We start from the raw sequence: 18,197 nt of genomic DNA on the forward strand, positions 1-18,197 counted from the left end.
AAAGCCGAGCGGAACCGTGGCGGCATCTCGCGCCTGCCTGCGCGTGAGAGGAAGAGGGCAGCGGCGCCCATCATTAGCGGACCTGTAGCGCGCGCGGCTACCTACCGCCCATCTGCACGCGGAGCCGCCACGAGCTCCCCGCACAGATGTTCCCCCGGCGTGAGGAGGGGGAGGCGGGAGGGGCGTGGGCTAGGGAGGGAGGGAGGGAGGGAGGGAGGGGGTGCGCAGAGGAGGAAAAGAACAGTCGTCGAAGTATAAGATGGAGGTGTAATCCCGCAGAAGCGGGTTCTTTCTCCTCTTTAGGCCCGTGGAGAGTAAATAAGGATGTGAAGGCGACCTTCCTCAGGGGAAGTGTCCGTCAAACGGGGGGGAACGAGCTGCACTGAGAGAAATTATACAGTGCCCACCTGCTCCGGGGCCGTAATAACACACGTCAAACGAAGCAGAAACGTACGACTCCTTAAATACAAAGACACGGAGCCGTGCTATGACTGGCGCGCGCGCACGCACGCGCACACGCTGCAATCAGAGTAAACAGCACTAAAGAGCACCTTGATTTATTTTTTTTTATAAACAACAGTGCCAGTACCACTAACGTCTGGCATAACAAACTCCCACAGATTTTCTCCGTGTCAGTGACCTTAAAGAAGAGGCCAGAAGTCACTTGCACAGCTTAACAGCTTCTTCAACTGAACGCAGGCACACACACACACACACACACACACACACACACACACACACACACACACACTTAGGGGGAGACAGAAGAATACACTGTGTTTGACATGCTGTCTTCCAGAGTAGCACAACCCTCAAGAAAGAAAAACACAACCCAATCAGCAGTCAAAGGACGAGGCGAAGAAGGAGATGTGGTTATCTCTACAGGCGCTGGTCCGAGTGCATTCAGAGACACAGACACACACACAGACACACACACACACACACACTCCCAAATGCACACAAACACACGCACGCACACTCACAAACACACAGCTGCTCTGACAGCAGACGCAATACTTCCTCTAAGTGTGATAGAGTTTTCTTGCAGCCCTGCACGCTGCAAGGCAGATGGACTCCGAGCCTTCCCCTCTCCCCGAGGTGTGCACACGAACACACACACACACGAACACACACACACACACACACACACACCTTCCCCGTCTATCTCTCCAGAGTGTTGTAACATTGCTGCGTTTCTGCCTGTTAGTGATTAGTGATCATCACACTGACCAAGTGCTCCACAATGACCCAAACAGAGGAAGCAAGAAAGAGCCACACAGTCACACACACCCCTCAATGGTGGATCTGAATGGAGTCTGTGTGTGTGAGAGAGAGAGAGAGAGAGAGAGAGAGAGAGAGAGAGAGAGAGAGAGAGAGAGAGAGAGAGAGAGAGAGAGAGAGAGAGAGAGAGAGAGAGAAACAGAGTGCAAGGTACAGAGGGAGGGAGGGACAGGGAAAGAAAGAGAGAGAAAGAGACAGGAATGTGTGAGAGTGTGCTGTATATTCTGTGCAGTTTGTGTAAATGTCTGGAACAACAGAATTCAGGGCCCACACTGGGCATGTGTGTCTGTGTCTGCGCATGTGTATGTGTGAGTGTGTGCATTTTTGTGAGTGTGTCTGTGCAAGTCTGTGAGTGTGTGTATGAAATGTCTGTGAGTGTGCATGCATGTGTGTTTGCGTACATGTTTGTGAGAGTGTGTGTATGTGTGCGTGCAGGTGTGCATGCATGTTTGTGTGTGTATGCATGTGTTTGCATGCATGTTTGTGTATTATATATATATATATAATTTATAATTATAATAATATATATTAATTATATATAATTATATATAATATATATTATTAATTATAATTATATATATATATATATATATATATATATATATATATATATATATATATATATATATATATATATGAGTATACGTATAATATTTGTAGTTTTAAATTTGTAGTTAGAAACATATGTTAAAGTTTCTTTCACAAAACATAATTACTTATCTTTAATTAAGAGAATGAACATTTCACACAGAAGGAGAAATTGTGCCCTCGCCAAACACAAAGGACTCCAGAACCCACGTACTTAAATAATGATCTCCAATCCTTGGGCAATATTCTTCAGATTTTTTGTAAATGATTGTCTCATTTATTCCTGCTCTTGAATGATACAATATTGTGATCTGTGGGTGGACCATTAGGGTGAAAAGTAAATACGGATTTTCACCTAGTGGTTTATTTACATAAGTAAACTCCATTGCTCTCCATTGCTAATTGACTCTCCTCTTCATTACTGTCAACACGAAAAACAAACATCTGCATTCAGAGAGACGGAGGGAGAGACAGAGAGAGCGAGAGAGAGACAGAATATATTGTAGCAAGACAGAGAACAAGAAAAGACCAGAAGAGAGACCCGAGACCAGGCACGTGGGGGGGGGGGGGGGGGGGGGGGGGGACAATCTGGAAGGAAAGTTAGTTAGAGGCAGAACAAGCTGTTTGGGGAGCGATTTTGGTAATGGTCCACGTTTGAAGTGGATGAGCGTAAGAGCAGGGGGGAATTGTGAGGCTGAGCGGGTCAGGCGGCTAACTAGGAGGGCCTTTCAGCTCCACGAACCTCCTCTCCTCATCACCATCTGCTCCAATGGAATTAATAACTTCATTATCAATTCCTGTTTCACCAAATAAAGAATCAACAGACAGTAGTTGTGCAAACATTGTGGACACTGAAGATGAGATTTTTCAACCTCATTCAAGGATTTGAAAGGGAATGAAAACAAAAATTCTGTCTTGATGTCTTTAAAGCTTTTGTTAAAATTCCCGAAAATAATGAGGCAGACTATATAGACTCCTTACAGACTCACTACACTCACTACAGCCTCACTACAGCCTGTACAGACTCACTATAGCTTTACTACACACTCACTACAGCCTGTACAAACTCACTATAGCCTTACTACACACTCACTACAGCCTGTAGATTCACTACAGACTCACTAATGCCTCTACAGACTCACTACATTTACTACAGCCTCTACAGACTCACTACAGCCTGTAGAATCACTACAGACTCACTACTGCCTCTACAGACTCACTACAGACTTGCTACAGCCTCTACAGACTCACTACAGCCTCTACAGACTCACTAAAGAACCATTGGAATGACCAGACTGAACCATATTTATTGCAATTACACAAATATAGAAATAATTGAATATAGATTTTACTCATCTGTTTATTAGGTTGTGTGTTTATGTCCTCTTAGTGAATTGAAATGCGTTACAAATTATCCAATAATCTACAGCAGTGATATCTTCAGTACAAAAAGACAAAAAAAGAAAACCTTGACAAAATACGTCTGACACTTCTGTAAGATACAAGGACGCGGTGATGTCTTACTGACGGACGGAGCAGTCATAAAGGATAAAGATTAGTTGCCAAGACAATTCATTGGCTAGTGTCACGGTACACCAGGTTGGTGAGGCAGGAATCTGACAGTATCCTGTCTCAGCTAAGTACCCAGGAGTTAAAGAAAGCTCAAGACAGAAAAGGTGACAAGGGGGAGAAGAGAGGTACTGCTGTAAGTGACAGCAGGAACCGTACGGACCACGCCGGCGCCTGATGACAAAACGGCTGCGTGGAAACTGTTCCGGAGGCAAAGCGGACAGCGCTGACGGGCACGCCGTGGTCCGCTAAGAGTTCCCGAAACAAAAACAAACAAACAAGCAAGCAAACAAACAAAAGTCCACCACGAACTATGACGAAGGGAATGTTTTGGGCTGGGTCCCCCCCCCCCCCCCCCCTCCCCGTTCGTGACGAGCGTCGAGAATCTCGAGAGGTTGTTACGGCGGCGGGCGGGTTGTGAGAGGCTGCTCGGCAGGAAGGTGCGAGGAACAGGCGCCAGGCAGTGGGAGGGACGCTGCTGACCGGGGTGCAAACACAACAATGAAAACACCTTAAAGGGTCAAAGGTCAACCCAGGACGGAACAACACAAGGGTGTGTAGCTCAGACGCAACGAACGAACAAACGGATCAATGAATGGACAGACAGGTGGACGACTGGACACGCGGGTCGATAAGACAAGATCACACAAGCCAGAACTAACAGATAACGTCTAATAAAAATGGATCCCCAAATCCCAATAACCACGGCAGGGGAATAACCCCTGTGTCCACGCGTGTTAGGCTACGGACACGCTGACATGACGATGGTGTTGGGGGATTGACTGTCGCCCGTGTTCAGTATTTAGTGGGTTCTGCTCTAGCTGGTCCTCTTCAGCGCTGTTTTGGCTTACTGTGCATGTTGAATCCGCACTGGTGTCCAGCCCAGAGAGTTTTCTGATTGGCTACTCAGTCTAAATTTGGCTTAAAATGAGATAATACAGACATAAATTGCATAACCCCCCCCCCCATTGTGGTTTGATGTAACCGAGGCGGTGTGCTAGGGAAGGTGTGCTATGCGGAAAGCTGCGTTGTTGTGCTAACTGTCTAGAGCACAGGTGGAACATTTGTCGTTTCCTTGACATTACCCTGACATTACGGCGCGCAGTGTTATGGATGGAGCCGAAGCAGAGGCAGGACTCCCTCAGGACTCGGTACTCTCGTTACGAGACGCCAGTGCCTTCGGGACGCCACAGTCCTCCAGCGAGTTGCTTTTCTTTTGCGCAGGCACACAATGTATGTGATATTCGTCAGCGGTAGCCTGTTTGGTGTGAAAATACGGCCCGTCTCCAGTTAGTTCCTCCATGTCAGTTTGGCGTGTCCCGCGTCTTATACGCGCAGGAAGCTTGAAGCAGGAATTGCAAAAAAAGGCTGCAAGAGCTACCCAGAGAACTTAACCCGGAGTGCGCTTACAGACAGGCTAGCAACGACCGAGAAACCACGCCAAGTTACTCATGTAGTCAACAAATATAGCATCCCTAGCAGAAACAAAGTAAACACCTACACACGCACTGCTGCTTCTTATTGATTACTTAGAAGCAAAGCGGTTGTCCTTTACTGAAACAACAAGAGGGAGAAGCAACGACCCGAACGCGGAGCGAGGGACGGCCGCGTTCCTGAAGGCAGGAGACGGGGAGGAGACGGGGAGGAGACGGGGAGGACAGAGCTTAGGACAACAGCAGCCTCATGTACTCACACTGGGCCACTGCTGCGGGGTTGGGCTACTCGAGTACAGGCCTCCATTACTACAGAACCAAAGATGGACCTGAAACCACGGTTCTGATCCGATACTTGGCGCTAGCTTATTTTAAACCAAAGGTCTGGGAGGGAGTAAATGAATGTTTTAAGTCATTTGGTCACAACATAGGAACTATTGCGACCGTTCTTTGTTTTTGTACTTAAAAATGGAATATTTCCGCAGATATTTCCATGCTTGCTTCATCATCATCATCATCATCATCATGTGATGTAACAGACACTGTAGGTTGAATGTGCTGGGTATCATCATCACTGTAATCATTCTAATTAAAGCAGAAGACCACAGAAACCATCTCAGTCCCTAAATATGGCAACGCTGGACCCTTCGGACAGTTGCGAGGAAATTTCCGGAACGCCAGCACCTTCCTCCTTGTTTTTCTACGGGGCGTCTCAGCGACGTGACAGACATGCATGTCATGTGGTCATGTGACCATAAAGCCTATAAACCCATTTATAGCCAGTGAGATGACTACAACAAGAAACCCCGCAAAAATCCAGCCGCGGCGACGCGAGACTCCGAGCGGCTGCTCAAACCGGGCGGACGGACGCGTCTGCGTCCGAAACCCTCAGTGGAGGCATGAAGACAAATGACACTGACGTGGAGGGGGGTGGGGAAATTTTGTCTGCATCCTGTCCAAGTATCAGCTATCCGAGCTAAGAAAGTGGTTTGCGGTGTGCGATTCGATTCCCCCCCCGGGTGAATAGCTGCACGTGTCTTGTCATCAATTCCAAAAAAACACCCCTGCCTGGAACACACAAACAAAACTTCCCTGGGCCTCCAAACAAGCGGTGCACTCTTCTCGAGTAGCTGTGCCGAGGAGATCTGGAATGATGCAACCTGACTCTCGCCTCTCCCACCACATGTCCTTCAGACAGTCACACCAGGCTTTGTGGATCCCAGAACCACTCGCTTGCACACTGCAGGCTCTTCGGTGCATTCGGGAGATTTTTAAGTAACACACACATTAGTCAAAGGTCACGGGAAGTATTTGCCAGTTGCAGTTCGCTCGTAACGCATGCGAAGGGGGACTAAATGTAGGGGAGGGAATCTTCCAAACAAAAACAGAAAACAAACGAAGAAAAAGAAGAAGATGATGATGATGAAGAAGAAGAAAAAAAAGTGTCCTGGATCCTTCAAGCCAAAAATAAAGTGTCAGCAGCTCTAAATTGGTAGGTTAGAGATGACATCATTGGCGAAGGGTTGTGGTGCCACTGAGACACACCTCAGCCCCGGGGAGGCCATGTTTAAGAGCAGAAAACAATGCCCTGATGAGCATCTGAAACGCAGACAACCACATATCGGCATGCAGCAGAGTATGAAGGGAAATACACACAATGCACAAAAACCACACAAAACCACACAAAACCACACATCGTATGCTTTTCCCCAAGGTGGAACATTTTTATTATTCCTTTTGTAAGATCGGGTTAGTCTGTAATAATGCCCAATATGGAAAATATCTGCTCCAATAAGGTCCAGGTGAATGGTCTTTAAATCCACGACAGTCACCAGTATGACTTTACGTAGAACACGTTGTAGAACACAGCAATGCATTGACATTTACAATGTGGATTTTGTTTAGTGGTCAATCTAATACCCTATTATGTATTTTATATAACAGATTAAATATTAAATGTGACAGTATTATATAAATTAACACTATTATATTTCAATCTGACAAAAAACCTTGTCTGACATGCAAACACATTAGAATACCTGTGGAAGCATGGACCTTTATATATTAAAGCTATAACCAGAATTTACCCCAGCTGTCTGTAATGATAATGAGGCCCATCATCTTGCCATCAGACACCCGCCCCCCCCATTATCCGCCCCACAAACAAGCAAAGTCCCCGAGAAACGCAGCCCTGCATAGAAAAGACTCAATAAAAATACTGTTGAGTGCTGCATGTGACTGATCTCAGCCTCAAATCACGACTATAGTACTTTATCACATGCTTTATGCTTTTATTCAATTCCAAAACATCTAAAACTACTTTCTCCAAGAATTTTTTCGATGTTGTTTCTTATAGGAAAAGCCGGTCAATATCACACATATGATCACATGTGGGCAAGCGGCTGAAAACAAATAAGTAAATACTACCAACCTGTCACATGTTGACAGAGTTCTATAACACAAGTACAATAAGTAAAAGGGCAAATTTTCCTTCACTAAGGACTTCGATAGAAAAGTACATTAAAACAATAAGTTTGCTTATCCACACGCAATACACAGCAGACATTACATTTGCTTGCACGGGGGTGTAACAAGTCAAATCATAGTTGTAATTTAATTTCTAAAAAAAGGAATTACAGGGTATATTTCTAAATAAGGTGTATAAGAGAGGGGAAGTGCTGGCTTGTGTGGCACCTGAAGCCCAAGAGTATTCCAGGACAGCTAATTCCACACATTCACACGGGACGTTATTATAACTTCAGCAAGGTCAGAGGAAGTCACTGGAGCAATTACTCACCTCCCACCAGCCTCATTAAACCTCTGACCAACCGCGGCCGGTCATCACACGCGCAGCACAGCCAGCCGGCCAATCGGGAAGCCGACAGGCGGCATGCCGCCGCCCACACAGTGACAGGGTATTGAGGGGTTGTCTGTCTGAGCACCTGAAATACATTTGTTTATTCACAATGTGTCGCCTGGCCAGACGGGGAGGAGACTCGTCTGCGAGCGAGTACGGCGGTAGGGGAGCTGGAGACCAACTAAACGGAGTAGTACAACACACCGCGTTTAGACAGCCCGCTTGTACGTTACCTCAAAACGCATTTAGGCGGGAAAAGCCCTGCCCATGACAACACTGCTACACATCACAGGAGACATTAAAGGATCGTTATCACACCGTATTTAGCAACTTAACGAAAAGTGGTTTTTCAGTGGTGTTTTTTTGGGTTCGTTTGGATTGACTCGGAGGGCACGGCGGAGGGGACGAGTCGTACGGCGCCGTCCAAACCTCAAACTCGGCTGCTGCTCTTTGCTTTGCTGTCTCGCTCGACTCTTCCCCGGAGCTCGGCTCCTGAGAGGCGACGCGCAACTGTTGCTGTCATGCGGGAGAAACGTTCGCCCACTCGTTTGTCGCTTATCATAAAACATTCTCGAGCATTACCCGAGAGGAGACGCATTTCTCAAATTCCATTTTCTTCCTCCCCCTCTCTGAAAGTGACACGTGTCAGTTTTAGGGACTCAGAGCGTGTAGGCAAAGTTATGAGGGGGAGACACTGGCGGCTTTGGTGAATGAACACTGAAGACGCCTTAGGGGCTCTGCAGATAGACAGAGAGAGAGAGAGAGTGAGAAGGAACAAAATTGAAACAGCTGCACTTTCTAACAGTTCCAAATGTTCAAAATTCAAAGAGATTCTGAGGAATTCTTTCCAGAAATTAATGCAAAAAAAAGTTCCAGATTTATCTGCCTCTCAAATATTCAGAAATATTCATAAATGACCACACCTGCTACCATACAAGGGTCAGTAAGTGCCAATGAAGACACACACATGCGCGCATGTACGCACAACTACACACTCTCTCTCTCTCTCTCTCTCTCTCTCTCAGTGACCTGTTTCATTATAACACTAACACCCTACTATATTAATTAATCCCCCCCCCCTGTAATACACCAAATAGTTTAAGCTTAACAATATTCACTATGTTCTGTTTAGATTCTTGTTGTATTATTCCCACACTGTAACATCAAGCCTTGGCAACACAAACGCACCAATTTCTGTCAAGGAAAAAAAAAAAACCCATCTTGAATTGAATTGAACTGAATTTATTTGAGAGACGAACAGAGAGAGACAGGTGTAGAATGAGACAAGGTGACAGAGTGAGAGACAGAGAGATTTTACTGAAGGCTGAGTGTTTAGAGAGACTGCTAGCAGGCAGCTGAAGCATCGGCGTCCTCTCTGCACAGGGAGACTGACTGACTCCGAGTGTACGTCCCAGCACGCTGCAGTGCTGATGACTAACGTGATATTTTTATTCGATCATTATGTAACGCATCGGAAACGCAGCACAAGTGTGAAGCCCATGGAACGTACAGATAGAGCCTGCACGATCCAGGAATTGTTTGCCCACCGAAGTGTTTTGACACCTTTTCCTTTGCACATTATGTCCAGGACTGCATGTGCCAGGACTCTGCTTTAAACCGCATCTTTGTCTTTCATCTTTTCTTTAAATGTACGCTATATGTACGAACGTCGCACACGAGACCCAACAGAACAGGATTCTGGAAGGCGTAATTACATTCTGTGTTTAAGTCTCAGCATCATAAATTCGTGTATTGAGTCTGATTAGGCAGAAAAAAGTGTGTTATCAGATGCTTCAGGGGTTAAGCAAACTCCTGTCTTAAGACAAAGGTGTTTTCCCACTAATCTGACATACCCTGTGAAATCGTGGACTTGGCAGGAATAGTGTTCATTGGTTGCCCAGAATTAGAAATGGCTAACTTAAAGAGCACACTATGAACCACACTATTGACGCACACTACGACCCACACTATTGATGCACACTACCAACCACACTATTGATGCACACTACCAACCACACTATGATGCACACTATTGATGCACACTACCAACCACACTATTGATGCACACTACGAACCACACTATTGATGCACACTATGATGCACACTATTGATGCACACTATGAACCACACTACCAACCACACTATTGATGCACACTACGAACCACACTACCAACCACACTATGATGCACACTATTGATGCACACTATTGATGCACACTATGATCCACACTACGAAGCACACTATTGATGCACACTATTGATGCACACTATGAACCACACTATTGATGCACACTACGAAGCACACTACGATCCACACTACGAACCACACTATTGATGCACACTACGAAGCACACTATGATCCACACTACGAAGCACACTATTGATGCACACTACGATGCAGGGCAGTTGGAGTTTACGTTACATTACCAGACCAAAATGTGTTTGCGAAGTTTCAAAAAAGAAAATGAACCTGCTTCTTTACTACGTTGTGTTAATGCAAGCACATCTCTCACCTTTACGTCAACCATCAACCAGTGCCTCCAGTACGACCGAGTCGGGCTAGTACGGCTCGGGACATCCGGGTCGACCATCATCAGGACATAGGTCTTCTTCTGTAGAGAGACGAGGCCCAGAGAAAGAGAGAAAGGGGGAGAGAAAGAGAGAGAACATGTAAGTGAGAGAGGGGTATATATCAGAGGAGTACAAATGAACTAAGAAAGAAATATAAAGAGACAACTGAATTAAATAATGAAGTTTATTAAATATTTTGCTCATCTTTTTCACAGCGTCACCTGAACACACATGAATCCTTCCACCCCGTAGTTCTAAGAGTTATTTGCTTTGACCACCTGTTACACAATTACACTTATTTGCATGTTGCCCTCTTCCAAGTTCATCTGTATCTTTCTCACTTGGAAAGACAAGTTGAGAAGACAAGTAGAGAAGAGAATAAGAGAAACGTTGCAGTTGGGCTGCTGGTGGAGACCAGCCAGGGTCAGCAAGTCTTATTTTAGCTAAATCACATCAGTCAAGCCCACTGGAGTGACAGATCAATGGCTCAAGAACAGCTTCTTGTCCCTGAGAATCTCCTCGAAAATGTGTGATATACAGGGAAAAAAAAGCCTTAATTAGCTGCTGATATTTTCAGAGCATCCTCTCACATTCACTACATCTCAATCTGTCCGCAAGTTTGGTTTCCTCCTCTTTCTCCCCTGCTTTCTGCCTTTCTACAACAACACTTTCCCCGTAAACAACCTGGCAGACATTTTGGGTGCGACGCCACAACAACGACTGACCGGCTTTAATTGCCGAAACCGCTCGGCTACGCGGAGCCCTTTAAGTTGGGAGAATTGTGGAGCAGATTGAATTATTGCGTGAGTACGTTTGTCATCCCTGGTGCCGAGCCCAAAATCTGCCAGACCATATGATGCCGTTATTATTATACGCCTCTCTCAGGCACACGAGGCTGTCAATCACGCCGGTTACCGCGGAACAAGCGCCCCTCCCCACGGCGAGGAGACGGAGGCAACAATGGGTACAGCACACGGCGCTCTCCGCTCTCCATTGAGAGAGACTGAAAAAGTGGAAAACGTAAAGTTTAAAAAGGGAAGTAGGCTCCGTTACAACGTATTACAACGTTAAATGTGAAGGTACAAACCCATATAACACTCAAATGGATATAATAAAGGGGAAGAACGGCTGTTGCTATTCTTTAACGGCTCTTAAAATACACCGTCATAGTTTATTTCAGAGGCAGAGGAAGTTAAAGATAGCAACAAAGTGTTTTTTTTTCTTAAGAAGGTACCTTGGTAAACCTTCGTCTCCCTTATGCGCCCGAAATAGCCACAAGACTCTATTCCATGAAACATAATCATAAAGATTAAAGCCACTAAAAAGAAAATAAAATCCCCCCCACCGTCTCTAAAGCACAAATCCTCTACTCACCTGACACAAAGCAATAAACCAAAACAAGACTAAGCCTAATAATCGGATAATGTTTACGTTTTAGCGATAGTGCCTGCAGGTAATACCCAAGCCCACCACCACAATACTGCCTCCCCCACAGCCCGTCTCTGCCAGCCCTGCCTGGGTAGCACAGAGCCGACACCCCCCATGGGCAGATTAACCCTCATGCCCTCCTCAAATTTTGCACCCTCTGGACACCTTCGTGGCAAAAATGTACACGCACCAAAAAACTGCTCTTAAATCATAATACATCAATATTTTATCTTGCTTTTTTTTTCATAAATCACTTAATCAATTTCAGACCTACTCAAAACTACCAAACATGAAATTATTTTCAGGATTTTAACCCTTTAAATGACAGTTAAATTATTTGAAGTATTGCAATTTTTTTGGAAAAAAACACAAAAAATTGATTATTTTCCATAAAACAAACAGTAGACAGATGGGGCATTGGTGGTAATTAGAGTCTTAGATATGGCAAAGATTAGTAACAAAATTGTTTTGATTGCATTATTATTTTTTATGTAGTGCCAGATTTCATATTTTGCACCCTTTGGACACCTTTGTGGCAAAAATGTACATGCACAAAATCAGCAATAAAATCCTCATATGTCAACATTTTTTTTTTGCTTTTTTTTCATAAATCACTTAATCTACTTCAGCCCTGATCAAAATGATCAAATATTCAATCATTTCCAGAATTTTAACCTTTTAAATGACAGTTTAATTACATGAATGATTAATTATTTGTTTAAAAAACCCACAAAAATTGAATTATTTTCCATATAATAAATACTAGATGGATGGGACATTGGTGGAAATTAGAGTCTTGGATATATCAAAGATTAGCAAAAAAATAGATTTTATTGCATTATCAATTTTTATGTAGTGCCACATATTCCCTCTGAACACCTTCGTGGTCAAAAATGCCCCATTGACTTCCATTGAAACCACGTTTTTTGATCTCACTGCAGTTATAGTATAAAACCATGCATTTTGAAATGTCAGTATTTCATTTTGAAGAAAAGTAGTGAAATTTGACATTTTTACTATATTCCATTGGATTCAGCCATTTTTCCATTTTAGGCTGATGAATGAAATTCTTGTAATTTTGCCAGTTATATTATGGAGTCATGTGACTAACAGGGAAACCCCAAGTGTGTGTGTGTTCAGTTTAGAAAGAAAGAAGGAATTGAAGAAAGAAAGAACACTTTTGTTGTAATTGTTATTGCTGTCACAAATGTACAATGGAATTAGAACTCTGAATTTCACTATAACCTCTAACCATAACACAACAATACACACATATGGAACAAGAGGCAGCCATGTAAGGTGCCTGGAGAGCCTTTGCTCAAGGGCCCATAGTGGTCCTAATGAGGGTGGGGTACAGATGGGGGCTGACTTCTCTAACCTCTGGACCAACTTTGAGTTTAGCTACTAAAAGTTTAGTTTAGTTAATTTCAAGCAGACCAGCAGGCACTGCAGCATGTGACCTGGTGCTCTCTACAAATACACATGTTACACTTGGTGCAGGTGGTAGAGGACCTCTTCTTTAGGCCTGTGCACAACCAGCACACACCTCTCTTTCTGGTGGCAGTAGTGCCAATGGCTATATCAGTTGTTTCTGTATGAGAAGCAACAGGGGCCTGCAAATCCATCACCATGGCAGCAGCAGCTGCTGTACGTGGAGGGTGCCGTCTCCGCGCAATCTCTGAGGACACCATGGATTTCCCCAGCTCCTCTAAGAACAGCCTCCGTCTGTATGTTCTTTTCTGGTTTCACGAGGGATCCACAGAAGTGAACAGCACAAAAGCATTGAAGGCAGAGATATCGATGCAATTAAAGAAGAGGACAAGAGGTCACCGGGCGGTCCGCCTCCTACAGCTGTAGGAGGTGGACCGCCCGGTGGCCTCTTGTCCTCTTCTTTATATATACTGATATATAACTGATAATTGGCACTACTGCCACCAGAAAGAGAGGTGTGTGCTGGTTGTGCACAGGCCTAAAGAAGAGGTCCTCTACCACCTGCACCAAGTGTAACATGTGTATTTGTAGAGAGCACCAGGTCACATGCTGCAGTGCCTGCTGGTCTGCTTGAAATTACCTAAACTAAAATTTTAGTAGCTAAACTCAAAGTTGGTCCAGAGGTTAGAGAAGTCAGCCCCCATCTGTACCCCACCCTCATTAGGACCACTATGGGCCCTTGAGCAAAGGCTCTCCAGGCACCTTACATGGCTGCCTCTTGTTCCATATGTGTGTATTGTTGTGTTATGGTTAGGGGTTATAGTGAAATTCAGAGTTCTAATTCCATTGTACATTTGTGACAGCAATAACAATTACAACAAAAGTGTTCTTTCTTTCTTCAATTCCTTCTTTCTTTCTAAACTGAACACGCACACACACACACACGCACACACACACCTGGGGGATGGTCTGGCTGCCGGTGGATGTGCTGATACCGGGGTTCACCTGGGGATTAACACTGCAGTCGGAGCCTACAATACCAGCATCACTGCTCCGACACGGAATAAAAGCCTGGCATTCATCAACAGACATTTACAGTGACAATATCAAAACCCAGAACTTTCAATTCTACCTTTTACCTAGTCTGATTGTGTGAATTATGTGTGACTTGTGTATTTGTGTGTTAACGGGCCGCCCAATGGAGGATGGGTTCCCTTTTGAGTCTTGGTTCTCCCGAGGTTTCTTCCTATTCCCCACCATCATAGGGAGTTTTTCCTCGCCACTGTCGCCTTTGGCTTGCTCATTAGGGTTCTGGACCCATAGTATTGTTAACCTTGTAAATCCTGTAAAGCTGCTTTGCGACAACTTGAGTTGTTAAAAGCGCTATACAAATAAACTTTGACTTGACTTGACACACACACACACACACACACACACACACACACACACACACTTGGGGTTTCCCTGTTAGTCACATGACTCCATAATATAACTGGCAAAATTACAAGAATTTCATTCATCAGCCTAAAATGGAAAAATGGCTGAATCCAATGGAATATAGTAAAAATGTCAAATTTCACTACTTTTCTTCAAAATGAAATACTGACATTTCAAAATGCATGGTTTTATACTATAACTGCAGTGAGATCAAAAAACGTGGTTTCAATGGAAGTCAATGGGGCATTTTTGACCACGAAGGTGTTCAGAGGGAATATGTGGCACTACATAAAAATTGATAATGCAATAAAATCTATTTTTTTGCTAATCTTTGATATATCCAAGACTCTAATTTCCACCAATGTCCCATCCATCTAGTATTTATTATATGGAAAATAATTCAATTTTTGTGGGTTTTTTAAACAAATAATTAATCATTCATGTAATTAAACTGTCATTTAAAAGGTTAAAATTCTGGAAATGATTGAATATTTGATCATTTTGATCAGGGCTGAAGTAGATTAAGTGATTTATGAAAAAAAAGCAAAAAAAAAATGTTGACATATGAGGATTTTATTGCTGATTTTGTGCATGTACATTTTTGCCACAAAGGTGTCCAAAGGGTGCAAAATATGAAATCTGGCACTACATAAAAAATAATAATGCAATCAAAACAATTTTGTTACTAATCTTTGCCATATCTAAGACTCTAATTACCACCAATGCCCCATCTGTCTACTGTTTGTTTTATGGAAAATAATCAATTTTTTGTGTTTTTTTCCAAAAAAATTGCAATACTTCAAATAATTTAACTGTCATTTAAAGGGTTAAAATCCTGAAAATAATTTCATGTTTGGTAGTTTTGAGTAGGTCTGAAATTGATTAAGTGATTTATGAAAAAAAAAGCAAGATAAAATATTGATGTATTATGATTTAAGAGCAGTTTTTTGGTGCGTGTACATTTTTGCCACGAAGGTGTCCAGAGGGTGCAAAATGCATCGAGCAAGTATGGATGACGTGTAAGAGTAAAAAATATTAGATTTCAAAAATTTTATAAAAAAGTAGATTTTCTGCAAAAATTCATACCACTTGCTGCAACATAGTCAAAATGATAATTAAATGAAAAAAAAAATTTGAAAAAAATGTACAAAAATGCCCGAGGAGGGCATGAGGGTTAAACACCGTTCTCAGACCTGTTGCCGTAGAGACAGCTTCAGCCCACCGGTCTGAGTGGCATGGCGACCGCAGCACGTTACCACGTGCACCGGACCACACACACACACACACACACGCAACACCATGCACGAGCTGCTCCCCAGAGAGCCACATGTATGTGTGTGTAGAATTAATGTGCATTTAGACAGATGGAGGAAAAAAATGCAAGAGAGGGAATAATCGAAGAGGAGATGAAACGTGTCTCTCTCTCCCTCTCCCATCCTTCTCTCTATCCCGCTCTCTCTCTCACACACACACACACCAGCTGGACAGCCAAGCACCTTGGTTGTATTTAATCAAGGTGCAGCACTAAATGAGAGGACAAAGCATCTCAGAACAAACGTGGCCTCAGTCAGTAAAACCAACAATGTGGCAAAACAGTTTCTGAAATGTTATAAATCCAGTAAAACTATATGTAACATGAAACCGTAATTAAACAGACATGAACAGAGGTTTTTTGAGACCTTACTGCCTGTATCACAACCGTTCCATCACTGATGTTGTAAAATCGATTAATAATGCTCCATCAATTACACAAGTCAGTCTTTTAAAACCTTTCAGTTTCCACTTGGCATAAACGTGTGCGATTTAGCATATATTCTGTTAGCAATAGCAATGTTTATTTAAAAACATCTAGTTCAATACTTTTACTCCTCCACCTGCAGCTTGAAGACTTGGTATGAGAAAAGTCACTTGGATGTTTGCTGGGACAATACAGTCAGACCGGTGAAACGTCTTGTGAGAGCAACCTGTTACGCAGTCAAGTAACCCACCACAAACATCAGCTGACCCGTCGTGTAGCGTGTTGTATGAATCGTGTTTGAATTGATGCTCTGCTCGTCTGAGGTTCCCATCTCCAGGGCAACACTCCTGCAGTCCAAACAGAGCAGCACAGTCTGATCTGTAGCACCCGTATGCACCCGGACTCTCTGCATCAGGACCAGGAACACGGCTATTTTCCGGGTCCAGTCTCGGGTACGGCTCAGGAAGGTTTGTGAGGAGGACCTGTGTGGTCGAGCTCAGCATCACATCATGGCGTGAGTGTTTGTAAACTCCTTGAGTAATTTAGACCTTTCTGTTGTTTTACCATGATTCTGCCATTACTAGTTTTTGAATATGAAATGTCAGGTTTGTGTTCATCAATTCCGTTTACTTGTTTTGAGGGAAATGTGCAAGTTGTCTGCAGACTACATGAAACATGGAACCCGAGCATGTGCAAAAGTACATGAACCACAACTGCAATGGTAAAGTCAATTAGGTAAAAGACTCAGGTGAAACACAAGTAATCAATTAAGCAGTCCAGTGAAGTGAGACATTCTTGGGTAAATTAAAAGATTAATTTCACTGATTAAAAGTGAGAAGAAACCAACCAAACCACCACCGTGCCACGGAGTAAAGAGGACGCATCCAGAGACTGCCCATCAGTCTGGGGAAGATACAAGACCATCTCAAGAAGATTCCAGCTCCACCCATCCACTGTAAGACCAACCATTTACATATGGAGGGCACTCAGCATTACCGCAACTCTGTCCAGAAGAAGACGGCCATCAAAACCTACACCAAGAAGCACCTTAAAAAAAAATAATAATTCAGATTTGCCAGAAATTTGCCAGAGAGCACCTGGAAGTCCATTCACAGGACAGATGAGTAAAAAATGTAATTATTTAGCCACAATCACAGGCGTCATGTTTGGAGAAAAGTCAACACTGCATATAAAGAGAAGAACTTCGTCCCAGTGAAACATGGTGGTGGAAACGTGAAGGTCTGGGTCTGCTTGTCTGGCTCCATATAATCCAGGGAGCCATCTAATCCCAGGCCTACCGACAAATTCCAATTCTTAACCAGAATCTTGTGCCATCAGTCAGGGAGTTGAAGCTGGGATGATAATGGATTACGTAACAAGACAACGACCCACAGCGTCCTACAACTACCAAGGAACGGATTAAGAGAAAGAAGATTGGCACTCTGGATTGATCCAGTCAGTCAAAGTCCCGAACCTCAATCCCGTATAAATGCTGTGGTAAGATCAGAAGCAGGCGAGACAGATGTTCCTCCAACATCTCAACTAGTGCAGGTCTGCTAGGAGGAGTGGGCAACACTCCCAACATGCAGATGTGACACACTCGCTTGTGGTTACATAATAGAGTTCACATACTAACTAATAGAGTTTACATACTAATAGAGTTTACATACTTATGCACTTGGCAGGATTTACATTTTAAGTGTTTTTGAGAGAGCAATTACTTTTGTTGAATAATAATAAATAATGAAAATAGGTTTTTTTTCTGTGTCCTATTTTTGTAAGGTCTGCTAATACTAATTGTCTGGATGTTCATTAAAAAAAAAATTTTGAAAACAATATTTTGGTGATTCACAAACTTTAAATTA

At 43.5% G+C, this 18,197-nt stretch overlaps 1 protein-coding gene across 1 annotated transcript in view; it reads right to left on the reverse strand.

Moving 5' to 3' along the window:
- pebp4 (phosphatidylethanolamine binding protein 4) overlaps nucleotides 1–18,197 on the reverse strand; it is a 70,037-nt gene that overhangs the window by 27,028 nt on the left and 24,812 nt on the right. Inside the window, exon 4 of the mRNA XM_076990308.1 lies at nucleotides 10,241–10,339. Coding sequence (XP_076846423.1) covers nucleotides 10,241–10,339 — 99 coding nt within the window. The remainder of the gene's footprint in view (nucleotides 1–10,240; nucleotides 10,340–18,197) is intronic.

This window comes from Brachyhypopomus gauderio, unplaced genomic scaffold (assembly GCF_052324685.1).
Source record: "Brachyhypopomus gauderio isolate BG-103 unplaced genomic scaffold, BGAUD_0.2 sc74, whole genome shotgun sequence".
NCBI lineage: Eukaryota > Metazoa > Chordata > Actinopteri > Gymnotiformes > Hypopomidae > Brachyhypopomus > Brachyhypopomus gauderio.